Genomic DNA, 16,772 nt, shown 5'->3' with positions numbered 1-16,772 from the left:
GTTCTGCCCCTGGACAAGGCAGTTAACCCACTGTTCCTAGGCCGTCATTGAAAATAAGAATTTGTTCTTAACCGACTTGCCTAGTAAAATAAAAATAAATATTCACGTCACCAAATAATTGATTAAGGAAAGGGAAAGAGGGATACCTAGTGGCAGGTAGCCTAGTGGTTAGAGCGTTGGGCCAGTAACCGAAAGGTTGCTGGATGAATCTCTGAGCTGACAAGGTAAAAATCTGTCATTCTGAGCAAGGCAGTTAACTCACTGTTCCCCAGGCGCCGTGGATGTTGATTAAGGCAACCCCCTCGCACCTCTCTGATTCAGAAGGGATTGGGTTAATGCGTAAGACACATTTCAGTAGAAGGCATTCAGTTGTACAACTGACTAGGTATCTCCCTTTCCCTAGTCAGTTGTACAACTGAATGCATTCAATTGAAACGTGTCTTACGCATTTAACCCAACCCCTCTAAAACAAACTGTTTTGCAATGAAGGTCTACAGTAGCCTCAAAAGCACTCTGTGGTGTAGCACCATGGTGTAGCCGGAGGATAGCTAGTTTCCGTCCTCCTCTGGGTACATTGATTTCAATACAAATCCTAGAAGGCTCATGGTTCTCACCCCCTTCCATAAACTTACACAGTAATTCACTTCCGGAGGACATCTTACAACCTATCAGAGCTCTTGCAGCATGAACTGACATTTTGTCCACCCAATCAAAGGACCAGAGAATGAATCTAGTACTGAAGGCATTAGCTATAGCTAGATATCAGTGCAATGCACAACATGTGGTAAGTATTTGATTCAAAGAGAGAGAAAAACAATAGTTAAACAGTTTTGAACAAATACATTTCTTCAAAAATGAAGGAGAAGCAAGAAAGAGAGCTAGCTATATTTCAAAGTATTTTTTTCACTTTCACTTACTAAACTGTTGTAGCTAGCTAGTTTAGCCTACTCAAACACCCGGCTCAAACAGAGAGTGATCATTGTAGCTATGTTAGCTACAATGAGTGATCATGCTGTTTTCATGTGGCTCCTATGAGTGAACTGTGTTTGCGTGTGATCAGGGGTGTATTCATTCCGCCAATTCTGTTGAAATGTTTTTCTTAAAACGGAATAAAACATGGATAAACATATCTGAATTTGTCCAATAGAAACTCTTGTTTGCAACTATTGGACTAGTGACTATACCCAAGATCAGCTAGAATCAGGCAAGAGTGTGCAAGGCGGTATTGAATGTGTCACTGTGTGTTACCTTGTTTACAAAAAAATTGTCTTGACCTGTGCACCTACATTGTATACTTTCATTCATAGGCTAAGTTGTAGCAACCTCATAATGGGTATAGTAGCCTAAACCTATTGATGATACATTGAGCTGGGTGAATTGAATATGAATGAGAGTCATCCAATATGCTGTAATAGAAATAAGGCCATGCTCATGAAAAAAAATATTGTCTTCCCTCATCTTAAAATGGCACCAAACGCCACTGTTACACTGTAAAAGTCCATAATTTCCTATCTGCTGAGTCTGACCCAAATGCTAGCTACAGATGTAGGATCTTAATTTGAGCCAGTTTGCTACAGCAAGGACATAATCCTGCAGCAACAGGAAATGTGAATTATTATGTGGATTAAAATGATTTATAAATGTTCTCAGGGCAAATCATGTCTGAAATGTTAAAATGGTGGCCTCCTGAGTTGCGCAGCGGTATAAGGCAATGCATCGCAGTGCTAGCTGTGCTACTAGAGATTCCTGGGTTTGAGTCCAGGCTCTGTCACAGCCGGCCGCGACCGGGACACCCATGGGGCGGCGCACAATTGGCCCAGCGTCGTCCGTGTTAGGGGAGGGTTTGGCCGGCAGGGATGTCCTTGTCCCATCGCGCACTAGAAACTCCTGTGGCGGGCCTGGCGCAGTGCACACTGACACGGTCGCCAGGTGTACAGTGTTTCCTCTGACACATTGGTGCCGCTGGCTTCCAGGTTAAGTGGGAATTGTGTCAAGAAGCAGTGCGGCTTGGTTGGGTTGTGTTTCAGAGGACGCACAGCTCTCAACTTCGCCTCTCCCGAGTCCGTACGGGAGATGCAGCAATAAGACAAGAATGTAACTACTAATTGAATACCACAAAATTGGGAGAACAAGTTATAATAATAAAAATGAAGGAAAAGAAATGTTAAAGGGGAAATTACAAACTTTAGAAGCCTTTTTAAACCTTGAAAACACTACAAGATTGCATTTCCTACTATGTAAGAAAACTCTCACCAACAAAAGTGATATCAAATTAAGATCCTATACATCATGTAACTATATTCAGCCTCTACTTGTGTAACAAGGCCACAGCTCCAAGGACCGCAGAAAGTAGGCTTATTAAGAGGGTTTTATTTATTAAGGGCATCATTCTCTGTGATGTTGCCTTAGTGATGTGTTTTGCCCTCTGCTGGCTCGGCCAGCATGGGGTTATCTTTAGGTCTCCCATGTCCCGTCCCGTGGATATTTCCTATTTCATCATGGTCACTGGATACCTGCATGTGTCAGTCTGTCCATTTGATTTATCCATTATCACATGTTCTAGACTAGAGGCAAATTGTCCAATAGTGTGCAACTGCAGCCCGCAATTCGGGGCATTCCTGCCTGTGGGCATCTACAGGAACACCCCCACCTCGAGTATCCCATTGGTTCCTGCATGAACCCCCCCCCCGCCGCCTGCCCTCACCGTCTTTAACAGAACTGCAGGAAAACAGTGCCCGACAGGCAGTGGCAAAGGACACGGTCTACTGGTTACCCCCGCCTCCCGCTAGTAAAGCAGGTAGGTGTCTGGAGCGAACCCGTGTGCTAACTAGCTAGCTCTCGCCCCCGCCTCCCGCCTGCTGTGTACCATAGAAAACCGTGCCCGACAGGCTGGGACGAAGGACACGGTATACCAGTGCCGCCCCCACTTACCGCTAGCTACTCGGGTACAGAGCAGGCGGGAGGCGACACTGTGTGCTAGCGACATTGTGTGCTAGCTAGCTTGCTAGGTAGCTAGCTAGCTAGTTAGCTATAGTAGCACATGGTGCTGCCCCCCCCCGCCTCCCCGAGTCCTCCTTAGGACTAGCTGGTTAAGCTAGCAGTGTCCTTCGCTCCCGCTCCCGTCGTTAACGGAACTGCAGGAAAACAGTGCACGAAAGGCAAATTTGGCAGCTGCCAGGAGAACGTTACCTGCTCCAATGTATAGTGCCAACTGTAAAGTTTGGTGGAGGAGGAATAATGGTCTGGGGTTGTTTTTCATGATTCGGGATAGGCCCCTTAGTTCCAGCGAAGGAAAATCTTAACGCTACAGCATACGACATTCTAGACAATTCTGTGCTTCCAACTTTGTGGCAACAGTTTGGGGAAGGCCCTTTCCTGTTTCAGCATGACAATGCCCCCATGCACAAAGCGAGGTTCATACAGAAATGGTTTGTTGAGATCGGTGTGGAAGAACTCGACTGGCCTGCACAGAGCCCTGATCTCAACCCCTTCGAACACCTTTGGGATGAATTGGAAGGCCGACTTGCAAGCCAGGCCGAATCGCCTAACCCTCATCGCTAAATGGAAGCAAGTCCCGCAGCAATGTTCCAACATCTAGTGGAAAGCCTTCCCAGAAGAGTGGATGCTGTTTTAGCAGCAAAGGGGGGACCAACTCCATATTAATGGCCATGATTTTGGAATGAGATGCTCAACGAGCAGGTGTCCGCATACTTTTGGTCATGTAGTGCAGAATAAAAATGGACTTGAACACAGAGGGGTTCCTGCAGATACAGGAATTCCCACATGCAGGAACACCCCAAATTGCAGCTGCAGTTGCACCCTTCTCAAATAGTCAGCCAGTCATTGCTGTCATAATTATGTAACAACTGTAGACTCAATTGCAAAAGTTCCTGCTTTGCCAAATGTCAACTGGTTCATGTTGAAGAAGATGTAATTAAGATAGCACGGACATTGTGTCCCGAACCCTGGCCTATTAGTAAGGGATTTTAAAGTGATTATACAGAAGTGACTTTTCTATAGGCTGCTCATTTTCATTCATTTGGATTGCAGCTGATTGGGAGAGACTGCCACAGCTGTCGGCAACATCAGATACACTTCTCCGCAAATAGTCTACCTTACTCTACGTCTGTCCATTGAAAATAATACACGGCAATGTTGTAATAAGCTGTATAACTGTCCTTGTGAAATCAATGGGGAATAAGTCAAACGCCATATATAGGCTACCACACCAAGGAAGCTCATGTCACAGCATCCCCGACTCACCTAATGTTTTGACAGCAATCTGCCGCGTCAAAGGTGGAGGCAGGTTAATGCACACCAAATCCACATCCTGATGCAGCAAAACGTCGTCGATTCTATTGGTGTAAAACGGTACGTTCATTTCCTTGGCCAGCTCCTCTGCTTCCTCCTGAGTCCGTCCCCATAGAGCCTTGACGGCGAATCCTTCGTTCTTCAGAAGAGGGATAATCACACGCGCGGTCAAGCTGGTGCCAAACACGCCGACCCCGGGAAGCATGGCTCGAGTGCCCGGTCTTCACGACCAGCTTCACAGCATAGCAACGCGGCAGACGCGGGGAGAAACGCAATTGTTAACATCAGATTGGCCATCCGCCCGCTCAAATCGACCTGGCACCTCGCATTTTAGCATCCGTTTTGATCGATTTGTAATAGATATTGTCGTGTCCGCCGTTATTACAACAATTATACGAAAATCCGCGTATTCTAGATACACAAATTAAAATGCACCATTCTGAATTAACCGCGTCCGACTACGAATGAAAGGCATGTCACTTTCTGTCTTTCCTGCAACGCCCTCTGTACAGATATAGAAACCAAGAAAATGTCAGAATTTCCTGTTAGCATTGTAGAGGTGTGGAAAAAGCATTCCAGTTGCCTTCAATAGGCCTGGGAGGATGCCTGTATTTAAATGCATGCAACGCCGATGATCCAGCGGTATTATGCAGTTTTTATTAACGTTGCAACCCAGTTCTGCAATGACTGTGCTGGATACGTCAGGCTCCGGAGAGTGATCCCCTCCCAGTTTTAACCCTCTCGCTCCTGGCATGAAGCGGTTGGAATTTGACGCCCATCATAGTTACAGCAGGTGCAATAATGGAGTATAGTTTATTAAAGACCAGGGCCTGGTTTCCAAAAAGCATCTTATTAAGGCTTAAGGTCATCGTTAGAACCTTAGTAGGAGCATCGTTAAATCTCCGAGCTGTTAACCAAAACCATCGTTATTAACGTCGCACTTGAAAATGCTCGGAATCTAACGCTCAGACCACTCGTAGAACAGCTAAATGCGTCGTTCGATGTTTTTGTTGTCCTACCGCGTCAATTTGTACACCGAAGATCTCCGCTAAACTCACATGGTTTATCCGTCTCTCTGTGACCGCCAATAACTTCAAAACAAAGTTGCCTACAACAAATACAACGTTACCAATGTCTTTGCAATTGATCCAAACAAGAGACGTATAAAAATATGCTTCAAATGAAAAGCGAGATGACTGCATTCACATACAGTAGGCCTATTTCAATCATGAAATATATTTAATGTTTAATCAATTTTATTTTGCTACTTTGTAGGCTGTCTGTAATGTGCCTCTATTTCATTTCAGGCTAACATGTACGCAGCCGCAATGATGTGCCAAATCTGTGATTTTGTTATTGGGTAAGCATTAGAACAAGCCATATCAATATTTGCAGCCTTAGGTGGTAATACAGTGCCTTCAGAAAGTATTCACACCCACTTTTTGTCACTGGCTTACACACAATAACCCATAATGTGAAAGTGGAATTATGTTTTTCAAAATTTGTACAAATTAATAAAAATGAAAAGCTGAAAAGTCTTGAGTCAATAAGTAGTGAACCCTTTCGTTATGGCAAGCAAAAATAAGTTCAGGAGTAAAAATAAGCTTAACAAGCCTTTGAGCATGGTGAAGTTAATTACATACACCCAGTCACTACAAAGATACAGACATCCTTCCTAACTCAGATGCCGGAGAGGAAGGAAACCACTCAGAGATTTCACCATGTGGCCAATGGTGACTTTAAAACATTTAGAGAGTTTAATGGCTGTGATAGGAGAAAACAGAGGATGGATCAACAACACTGTAGTTACTCCACAATACTAACATAACTGACAGAGTGAAAAGAAAGAAGCCAGTACAGAATACAAATATTCCAAAATATGCATCCTGTTTGCAACAAAGCACTAAAGTCAAGGGGTGTGAATCCTTTCTGAAGCCACTGTACTGTATTTCTCTAGAAGCTGATCCGTCGTCAGTGTTGGGAAATAATGATAACGCTATGGTAAGATTTTAAATAGAAAAGCTGATCCGTCGTCAGTGTTGCGAAATAATGATAATGCTATGGTAAGATTTGAATTATAAAAGCTGATCCGAGAGCAGCACTGCCTTTCTTTTGATCCTAGCAGTATCGACACATGCTCCAACCGCGCACGTAGCAACTGTTCTCTCTGTGTAGTGTTTTGTGAAATGAATGTTACATCTTTGGCTGTTGTAGGAAATATGCATTGTTAAAACACACATAAGCCTAAAATGCTGACCAGACTGCCCGCGTTGTGTGCGCAAGAGTTGCAAAATAAATGCACACATACGTGTTTGAAAGGGAATGCTGCTCTCGGATCAGCTTTCTCCATTCAAATATTTCCTTAACATTATAGTTGTTTCCCAATACTGACAGTGGATCAGCTCCTAGAGAGCTGTAAATATTGAGGCGCTTACCCAATAAAAAGGCACTAAATCACCGATGTGGCATGTCATTGCGCACATGTTAGGCTACACATAATGAAATATATTGAGACAAATTACAGACAGTCTATAAGTAGCAAAATGTAACTCAATTGATTGAACATAAAATATATTTCAATATGATTGAAATATGCCTATAGCCTACTGTTTATATTTTAACGCAGTCATCTCGGTTTTCATTTAAAGCATATTTTTGTGTTGCTTGTTTGTAACAACTACAAAAACATTGGAAACTTTGCACTTGTAGTCAACTGTGTTGTGAAGTTATTGGATGTCAGAGAGAGACTGATAAACCATGTGACGCTGCTATGCTGGATAATACTACAGGCTTAAGCTAAAAAAAAAGAAGCTAAATCTTAGAACCTCATTGGCAGTTGGCATATCTTATCATATGACGGACTTGAGATACTTTGAATTCTGCAACAGAGCACAATGCCCTGGGTGCCAGCGAGGATTTTAATTTCATCAGGCTTGAGTTCCCTGGTACGCTGCATTGCTCCTGGGGATGGACACTTCACAGCGGGCATCATCTCCCGGATTCAGTTCGCTTTATTTCGCTGCTACTCACTCGGAAATGATAACATGGAGGTACTCTACATTTATTTTATTTATTTATTTCACCTTTATTTAACCAGGTAGGCAAGTTGAGAACAAGTTCTCATTTACAATTGCGACCTGGCCAAGATAAAGCAAAGCAGTATGACACATACAACAACACAGAGTTACACATGGAGTAAAACAAACATAGTCAATAATACAGTAGAAAAATAAGTCTATATACAATGTGAGCAAATGAGGTGAGATAAGGGAGGTAAAGGCAAAAAAGGCCATGGTGGCGAAGTACATACAATATAGCAAGTAAAACTCTGGAATGGTAGATATACATGACCAAAAGTATGTGGACACCTGCTCGTTGAACATCTCATTCCAAAATATTGGGCATTAATATGGAGTTGGTCCCCCCTTTGCTGCTAAAACAGCCTCCACTCTTCTGGGAAGGCTTTCCACTAGATGCTGGAACATTGCTGCCGGGACTTGTTTCCATTCAGCCACAAGAGCATTAGTAAGGTCGGGTACTGATGTTGGGCGATTAAGCTTGGCTCGCAGTCGGCCTTCCAATTCATCCCAAAGGTGTTAAATGGGTTGAGGTCAGGGCTCTGTGCGGGCCAGTCAAGTTCTTCCACACCGATCTCAAACTATTTCTGTATGGACCTTTCTTTGTGCACAGGGGCATTGTCATGCTGAAACAGGAAAGGGCCTTCCCCAAACTGTTGCCAGAAAGTTGGAAGCACAGATTTGTCTAGAAAGTCATTGTATGCTGTAGCATTAAGATTTCCCTTCACTGGAACTAAGGGGCCTAGCCTGAACCATGAAAAACAGCCCCAGACCATTCTTCCTCCTCCACCAAACTTTACAGTTGGGACTATGCATTTGGGCAGGTGACGTTCTCCTGGCATCTGCCAAACCCAGATTTGTCCATCAGACTGCCAGATGGTGAAGCGTGATTCATCACTCCAGAGAATGCCTTTCCACTGCTCCAGAGTCCAATGGCGGTGAGCTTGTGTGCGGCTCCTCGGCCATGGAAACCCATTTCATGAAGCTCCAGACGGACAGTTCTTGTGCTGACCACTAATTTGAAGTGCTGTCCACATACTTTTGTATATATGGTGTATTTCTTAGGCCTACCGAGCGAGCGCACAGAGCTGTCTGCTTTGGCATATGTTGCATAGTGTGATCACTATCTCTATGTTGAACTGACAAGCTGTGGAATTGACATAAGTCAACAACATCAAATAAATGATCTGTCTGAATGGACAAAGCTGAATGTCACATAAGCCTAATAAGTCTATATACAGATTAGTTCAGCACCACATCTTCCATTTATTTTGTAACCACTGTGGACTTGCTGACATAATCCAGTGTCTATATCAGTTTGTCTTTAGCAGAGTGTGCCGTTGATTCTGTAAACAACAGAGCAAACTGAGGTGGAAAACAGTGGCAGTACTTTGCCCAGCTTGTGCTGATGATTCATATACTGTAAGAGAGGAGGTCAAAGGTCAATCACGGCCAAAGTTCAAGGTTCTGATTCTATCCTGGTCCAGTGTAGTGAGAATTTGAAAAGTTGCCTCTAGCCACAGATCTAGGATCAGATTACCCTAACCCCAATCCAAACCTTAATCTTATTGGGACAGGAGAATACCTGACATTAGCCAAGCGGTAAGGGCAACTCAACTGGGGAGTGAGGGGTGCAGGGCTTGAAGCAGTCACAGTGCAGGCTGGCAGGATGGCAAAGAGAATCCATCTGGTGACCGTCCATAGAAACCGGTAGGTATAGGAAGACAGACTAGTAAAGGGCATAATTTACAAGTTACAACCACATGCTTGTTTTAACCCACTTACGGTAACAGAGACCAAAGCAGTCCACGTAGGCTACGTGCATCTTCACACTCATCATGACTAGCCGTTCTCGATGTCTGAGCAAGAGGGCCAGCCCCGCAGGGTCATGTCATGGTGAGTCATCTGTGTGTGTGGTATGACACAGTATCACAAACAGACTGAATAACATTGCAACACACTTTGTCTTTGTGTGTGTCTCTCTCTCTCTCTCTCTCTAATTGTATGAGATGCTCATGCCGTTGATTTGCTGCAGACAGACGGCGGTCACATCCTGCTGTGGGCCATTTGACTGGGGTGTCTGGTCGGTCTGGCTGGCTAGGAGTGACCAGTACCATGTACCTTGGCTCTGGTTAGGACCTGTGGTTATAGAAGTCCAGAGTTAGGAGCACGAGTATGGAGGCCTGAATGTACTCAAAACATTTTCTCTGTCCATCAGCATGAGAATATAGGAGTGTCAGCGCGCCCAAAAAAATCCTTCACCTGGTTTGAGATAGAGATGAACTGGATAGTAAATGTCCTTGTAGACGGACCAGGATACAACACACCAATACCAGTCCTCGTCCTCTGCCGTGAGGTTACTCATAGTGACGCGGAGAATCTCCGCTTGAAACCTTGGGTGTCAGCCAGCCGCTCACACATGACGATTTTCTTTCCCCTGTACCATTCCGTAATACGATGCTGATAGAATTTTTCAAAATGACAGGAGATGGTTACTGTGTCGCCCGGGTATCCAGTAACCTCGGTCTCATTCAGGACATGGCAGGCAGTTTGTCAGCACCAATGGCTTGTCATGATTGGACTATAACGAACAATTCCTCTGACTATACAATCACATGTTTTACAGACAATGTACTAACCCACAATATATTAATCTAGAATTCACATAGTACACTGTAAATACACAAATGCAAATTGCAAGATAAGTGTTTACCTGTTAGTGAGAGCAAAAGTGATAGGAGCAGCATCATGACAGGGAAAAAAACGACATGTCCACTGAAACTATCCAAACCATTCTCTTCCCTTTTTGCCCTTCTGTTAAGCTACTTGGGGTTCGTCACAGGGGCATTTAATGGAAAGACTAATGAAACTGCAATTCAGCAGTATCTATCAGAGGAGACTAAGGTCGTAAAAGGTTACACAGACGGCACTACTTAACCCCTACATCTTAAACCAGATAAAAGTGATTTCTGGAGGCTATAGAAGTCTTGAGGACCCCTTTTGGATACAGAAAAAGGTTTGATCTAACAACACACACCCAAACTCTGTCAAAACTCAGACATCTGATCAACTCTGTCACTCCAGATGACCCTGCTAAAAATCTCTGTGGCAACTAGCTTCTGTGACCCACCACACCTACTTGCATGTTACATGTACATTATTAAACTATAACAAATGAGGTTACTTGTGTAAACTCCCTGAGAATCCTATATAATTTGAGACATGTAGTATCTCCATAGGTTAAGTTACGTCATGTGATCGACTAGACTACAGCATTCACTCTGTTCTTATTCATGCAGTGGGACACATTTTTGCTCTCTCGCAAAATAAGTGGCTTATCGATGTGGATTTTCAGACCACATAGATGTATAAAGGGTTGGCTGCCCCCTGGTGGAGAGATTCTACAGTGTTCTGTCTCCATGTGACAGATGCAATATCCTGGGTCGCGTTCAGGACAGGATGGTGCAATGTACTGAAAGTTGTCCAACGGTTAGAAATGCCATCAACAGAGCCGACATGATTCCTTACTCTACATGTCGGAGTAGCATACAGTGCATTCGGAAAGTATTCAGACCCCTTGCCACTCCTGCGTTGTCTTGGCTCTGTGCTTAAGGTTGTTGTCCTGTTGGAAGGTGAACCTTCACCCCAGTCTGCGCTCTGGAGCAGGTATTAATCAAGGATCTCTCTGTACTTTGCTCAGTTCATTTTTGCCTTGATCCTGACTAGTCTCCCAGTCCCTGAAAAACATCCCCACAGCATGATGCTACCACCACCATGCTTCACTGTAGGGATGGTGCCAGGTTTCCTCCAGAAGTGACGCTTGGCATTCAGGCCATTTTCATCAGACCAGAGAATCTTGTTTCTCATGGTCTGAGATTTAGGTGCCTTTTGGCAAACTCCAAGCAGGCTGTCATGTACCTTTTACTGAGGAGTGGCTTCCGTCTGGCCGCTCTACCATAAAGGCCTGATTGGTGGAGTACGCTTCTGGAGAGATGGCTTCTGGAAGGTTCTCCCATCTCTACAGAGGAACTCTAGAGCTCTGTCAGAGTGACCAAGGCCCTTCTCCCCTGATTGCTCCGTTTGGCCGGGCGGCCAGCTCTAGGAAGAGTCTTGGTGGTTTCAAACTTCTTCCATTTAAGAATGATGGAGGCGACTGTGTTCTTGGGGACCTTCAATGCTGTAGACATTTTTTGGTACCCTTCCCCAGATCTGTGCCTCGACACAATCCTGTCTCGGAGTTCTACGGACAATTCCTTCAACCTCATGGCTTGGTTTTTCCTCTGACATGTCAGATATGAGACTTTATATAGACAGGTATGTGCCTTTCCAAATCATGTCCAATCAATTGAATTCACCACAGGTGGACCCCAATCCAAGTTGTAGAAACATCAAGGATGATCAATGGAAACAGGATGCACCTGAGCTCAATTTCGAGTCTCATAACAAAGGGTCTGAATACTTATGTACATAAGTTATTTTGCATTTGTAAATGTATACATTTAAAAAAAAAACTTTTCACTTTGTCATTATGAGGTATTGTGTGTAGATTGCTGAGAAAAAAAACTATATTTAATCAATTGTAGAATAAGGCTGTAACTTAACAAAATGTGGAAAAAGTCAAGCGGTCTGAATACTTCCCGAATGCACTATGTCCATTCTACACAATATATTTATCTCACCACACTACTTGGATTAGGAGATATTACAATGTTAAAATAAATACTTTAATACAGTGAAAAACATAACAAATGACAGGAGTTTGTACAGTTCAGACATATTTCAGCACTTTTATTTATTCATTACTCAGAGGCACAGATATAATTTACCTTCGCTACGCATGCGCCCAAAAGTAACTCCTACTAGAGTACAATATGTGAGGTGTGCACACACACACGCACGCACACACACACACACACGCTGGTTCTCCCTCAGAATGGAGGCTCACTCCCCAGTCGCTAATAATCGCTTCATATAAAAAGATTGTAACTATGTACAGAGAAAAGAGAAAGCGATTCGACAGGTTGCTTCTCCTTCGATGAAGCCTCCATGGCCACCTTGAGGTAGATTACATTCTCTCGTCACTTTAACCAGGTAAATGGAACATATACTACTTGCATACCGTCACCCAGAAGTCTTAGTTTTGTGTCCTCTAAAAAGGTTTGAAGTCATCTCTTTTGCTGCTATTCAGCTCAAGTAAGCAAGCTGTGCTGTTTTTAGTTCAACTTTATCTTTATTTCTTACACTATTAACAATGTGACGTTTCATATCACAGACTCAAAGATTGTATCTTTGGTGGCTAAAAACCTAAAATAAAAAGACATTTTCAATTAACTTAAAATCAGTAACATAACCCATTCTCCAACCACCCCCACCCACCCATCCATCCCACACCTCCATAAAATCGAAATACTCCACTCCTGAAAAGTATCAGAAAATCAAGTGTAACATAACTGTTAAGTGCAAACAAGACTACAAGTTACACAGGTGTATGTCGGAAAATTAAACAAAAACACACCGGAAACATTGTCTGATGGTCGACGCTACAACAAAAGACGGCTTGTTTTCATGACATACTGTAGAAAAATACAATGTTCTGGTTATAAAATACTGCACAGCTACGAAAAGGTTTCAAAGTAAACTGTGGATGTAAATACAGAAGAGTTTGATGAGTGATTCCTTCCTTCCTTTTCCCCCAATAGTTTCTTAAATCTGGCGACTTCCAGTTGCCTATAAAACTGGGCTTCACATGCCCTAGAAATCACAGATGCCATTCCTGCCACTGTTGATATGTAGCCTAAAAGGAACTCATTTTGTAACCACAAACTCAGTGTTGCTCATCAAAATGGTCTGTTAGGTAAGAATTTGAGTTCAAATGTGTTGACCTCTGTGCGTCTCCAAATCAAAAGCATTAACTGGTTATAATAGCGTATATTGTATTTACAATTTGAAGGTGATCTTGCTTTTTCCCCTGCCCTACAAGCACGGTCGACAGTTGGCGCGTGTACTGTGGCTGACATTGACAAGCGTATACTTTCAGTCTTAGTCTTTTTGGCACGTTTCTTCCTATACAACGTCAAAATGATTCATCATGGTCAGTTGAAAACATGAAACCTAGAGAATATGCACGTACAATTAAAACACAAATAACATAAGAACAAATCCTGACATTGAACAGTATGATCAACTGATACCTACGGACCACAACTGTATGATTGACCTATGAGACAGCATGTTTTCAGAAACTCTACTCACCTACCAACTCTGCATGGTGCTCATCAGAGAGAGATTAAACATTGATGGTTCGGAGGACAACATGGGACATAGCTATTTCATAATGAGACTATTCCATTCCAGTACAGAATCTTGGTTTGGTGTCCTGTGAGAGACGTGATACTCACAAATCACAACCATTTGAATGTGGCGGCATCACTGTGTCACAACATCCCCAGCCTAGATACTTCTATAATCAGAGCCAAACAATGCAATCTACCGTATCAGTGCAGTACATCGGAGACTGTGCAAAACGCTGAGTGCTGAAAATGAGCCTACAGTACCTGAACAGTTAACAGTGGCTAGGCCGTCAGAGGACGACTCCAACCAGCACATTTCCTTCTGTTTTAACTGTCAAGCAACACAACCACTGATTTGAGGGTCACAGAGAAGTTGACACGTTATTTCAGATTCAGTGTTAGTGTCTAACTACCTCCTGATTTTCCTATATGTTGATGTATATATCGAATGGGCTCTGGTAGGTGAAATACCTTGACCCCAGGTGTCCTAGATTTGTGAAGCTGTGGAACAGTACGTGAATTTAAAGCAGCACTCCTGTACCTGAAAATAGGCTCTTTACAAAAAAACTACTTTCATTCCCTGCACCCTTGCATACAATTTCCAATAATCACAACATAAATAAATAGGCTTTATGCTGTGTATATTGGGTGTAACACAGTTAACATGGGCTAAATACTAGGATATATACTACGGCTATTTCTTAAAACAATGGCTGAAGTCGGGGACCAATGTTACAGAGCCAATAAAACAGGGTCAATTAAGGTGACCCCCCCCAGGCAAGTTGGACCACCTTCTGTGTCTCAGGCCTGTCTGCAATTCACCATATCAACAGCATCTATTGCACATTAAAATCCTTGGCCTATCCTTGCCAAAGCCCCCCACCCCATACACAGACCTCTTTCAGATGTCGCGCTGTACTCAACAACAAGACGACAATTAGCAACAAGCAACATAAACATTAAATCCCTTTCACAAATTAACTACATGAATAAACCTAGTTCCCCCTAGTCCTAGTATGGATTAACAAGGTGGATTCACTTCTGAGTTAGACCCCCTAACTTCCTCAATTAGAATTGAGGTTGACAGAACTCAGGGGTATTTGAGGATACCAGTAGGACAGAACACCTCCAAATATGACCCCACCTTTAAAAACCAAGGGACAATGGAGCTTAGGAAAGCCATAGCAACATCCTGATCTGTGGAACAGACTTCAAATAAAAGTATGCTTTTTTTGGACTTGCTGCCTCCTTCCGTTCTAACAGAGCTCCGCTGTGGGCTCGGATACTGGAAAGAGTCACAGAAGCATATTATTCTAGATAACAACGTTCCTTTTGAGTTTTTAGATAATAGGTGAGAGCAGGAACCGTATCTCTCTTTCAGGATTCAAAGTAGATTTGGTTCTGAGCAAAGGGAGATCTTAAAAGGCAGCACATTAACGTTGTGCATCCTCAATCTGAATCTTACTTGAAAGATGAGGACAAAGCCAAAACCAAAATGAGAGACTATGGCTGTGTCCGAAATGATATAGGGCCAAAGGGTCAAAAGTAGCCCACTATATAGGGAATAGGATGCCATTTCAGACACAGCCTATGTCCATATTAACCCTGTGGTCCTCTGCTGATTATGATACACAATTACCATGAACAGACATGAAAACTGAACATACAGAGGGAGTGAAGGGGGGGGGAAAAAGAAGAACATCCATACAATAAACATGAACACGTGTCAGATTAAATGTTAGTGTCAGAATGCTCTGTCCTCCAGTCGGTCGACGTGATTGACAGGCCCCAGGACACATGTGCTCTTTCCACTAATCAGGCTGATGCTATGACATCACACTGCCCTGATTGGTCATCCCTTCCGAGGCTAAAAAGCCCGCTGTCCAGTAACATGGCCCCCCTCTGACAATCCCCCAGTAACCCCAAGGTTTTGTGGCCGCAAGCGTTTAAGAGTAGATAGTGATGACCTCGCGTCCGCCCCCACGGACCAGGAGGACCCGGTTGAGACCCTCCAGCAGAACCTCCAGGAACTCCATGTCTGAGACGCCAAGGGTCAAAGAGGAAACAAGTCACATCACATGACAGGGGTTTATGCAGGTCATGTGACAATGGGAGTACATTACCTCTAAAGCTATTAGTTATAGTACGTTTTAAAGATACACTACATGACTAAAAGTATGTGGACTCCTGCTCGTTGAACATCTCATTACAAAATAATGGGCATTAATATGGAGTTGGTCCCCCCTTTGCTGCAATAACAGCCTGCACTCTTCTGGGAAGGCTTTCCAATAGATGTTGGAACATTGCTGCGGGGACTTTCTTCGGTAGTGAGTGTTGCAACCGAGGACAGATGATTTTTACGTGCTACGCGCACCCGGCAGTCCTGTGAGCTTGTGTGGCCTACCATAACAGTACTTACAGTTGACCGGGGCAGCTCTAGCAGGCCAGAAACTGACTTGTTGGAAAGGTGGCATCCGCAGACGGTGCCACGTTGAATGTCTGTCGGCCAATGTTCCCTCGAAGAGAGAAGCACAAGATTGAATTTCACTCAACTTTCGAGAGCAGTGGTCACCAACCACTCGATCTCCAAGGCATTCCTAGTCAATTGCCAAACATTTCTGCAAAAAAACCAACAATAAAGCTTTGTGTTCCTATTTTTTTTATATGGTGTCATATAGCCTACCTCAAATGTTGAAATATAATTTAAAAAAATGTCCTGAACAACAATGCACTGGCAGGGCAATTCAAGCAAAGCCAGTATGCGGTGATAATGTATTGGGCCTATAGCTTACTGCACAAACCTCATTGCTACAGTACTGTTTTTAATTGGTTAATGTTGCATAGGCTTATGTTTTTTAAGTCATGTTAAAAAATAAATCTGAACAGATCTCAGCTTGCATTTTGACTCCAACTGATCTTCTTCACTCAGAAAAGGTTGGTGACCACTGTTCTAGAGATTTCCCTGTTAACACTATTAACGTTTCCCTTTACTGTGGCAATTGTGATCGAATCAACGCAATATCAGCTACTTTCAATGCAACATACCGAAACAAAATGAACTATGCAAGAGATTTTGTTGTAGGCAGAACGCATC

General features: G+C 43.4%; 2 protein-coding genes across 7 annotated transcripts in view; both read right to left on the bottom strand.

Moving 5' to 3' along the window:
- gfod1 (glucose-fructose oxidoreductase domain containing 1) overlaps nucleotides 1-4,993 on the bottom strand; it is a 37,597-nt gene extending 32,604 nt beyond the window's left edge. The window contains exon 1 of the mRNA XM_029755706.1: nucleotides 4,264-4,993. Coding sequence (XP_029611566.1) covers nucleotides 4,264-4,516 — 253 coding nt within the window. The 5' untranslated portion in view covers nucleotides 4,517-4,993. The remainder of the gene's footprint in view (nucleotides 1-4,263) is intronic.
- A 7,159-nt stretch (nucleotides 4,994-12,152) lies between these two features.
- slc12a7b (solute carrier family 12 member 7b) overlaps nucleotides 12,153-16,772 on the bottom strand; it is a 67,712-nt gene continuing 63,092 nt past the window's right edge. For all 6 annotated transcript variants that reach the window (XM_029755700.1, XM_029755701.1, XM_029755704.1 and 3 more), the window contains one exon: nucleotides 12,153-15,716. In XM_029755700.1, coding sequence (XP_029611560.1) covers nucleotides 15,625-15,716 — 92 coding nt within the window. In that variant the 3' untranslated portion in view covers nucleotides 12,153-15,624. The remainder of the gene's footprint in view (nucleotides 15,717-16,772) is intronic.

The sequence above is a fragment of the Salmo trutta genome, chromosome 6, assembly GCF_901001165.1.
Source record: "Salmo trutta chromosome 6, fSalTru1.1, whole genome shotgun sequence".
Classification (NCBI taxonomy): domain Eukaryota; kingdom Metazoa; phylum Chordata; class Actinopteri; order Salmoniformes; family Salmonidae; genus Salmo; species Salmo trutta.
This window is presented reverse-complemented; position numbering and strand designations above follow the sequence as displayed.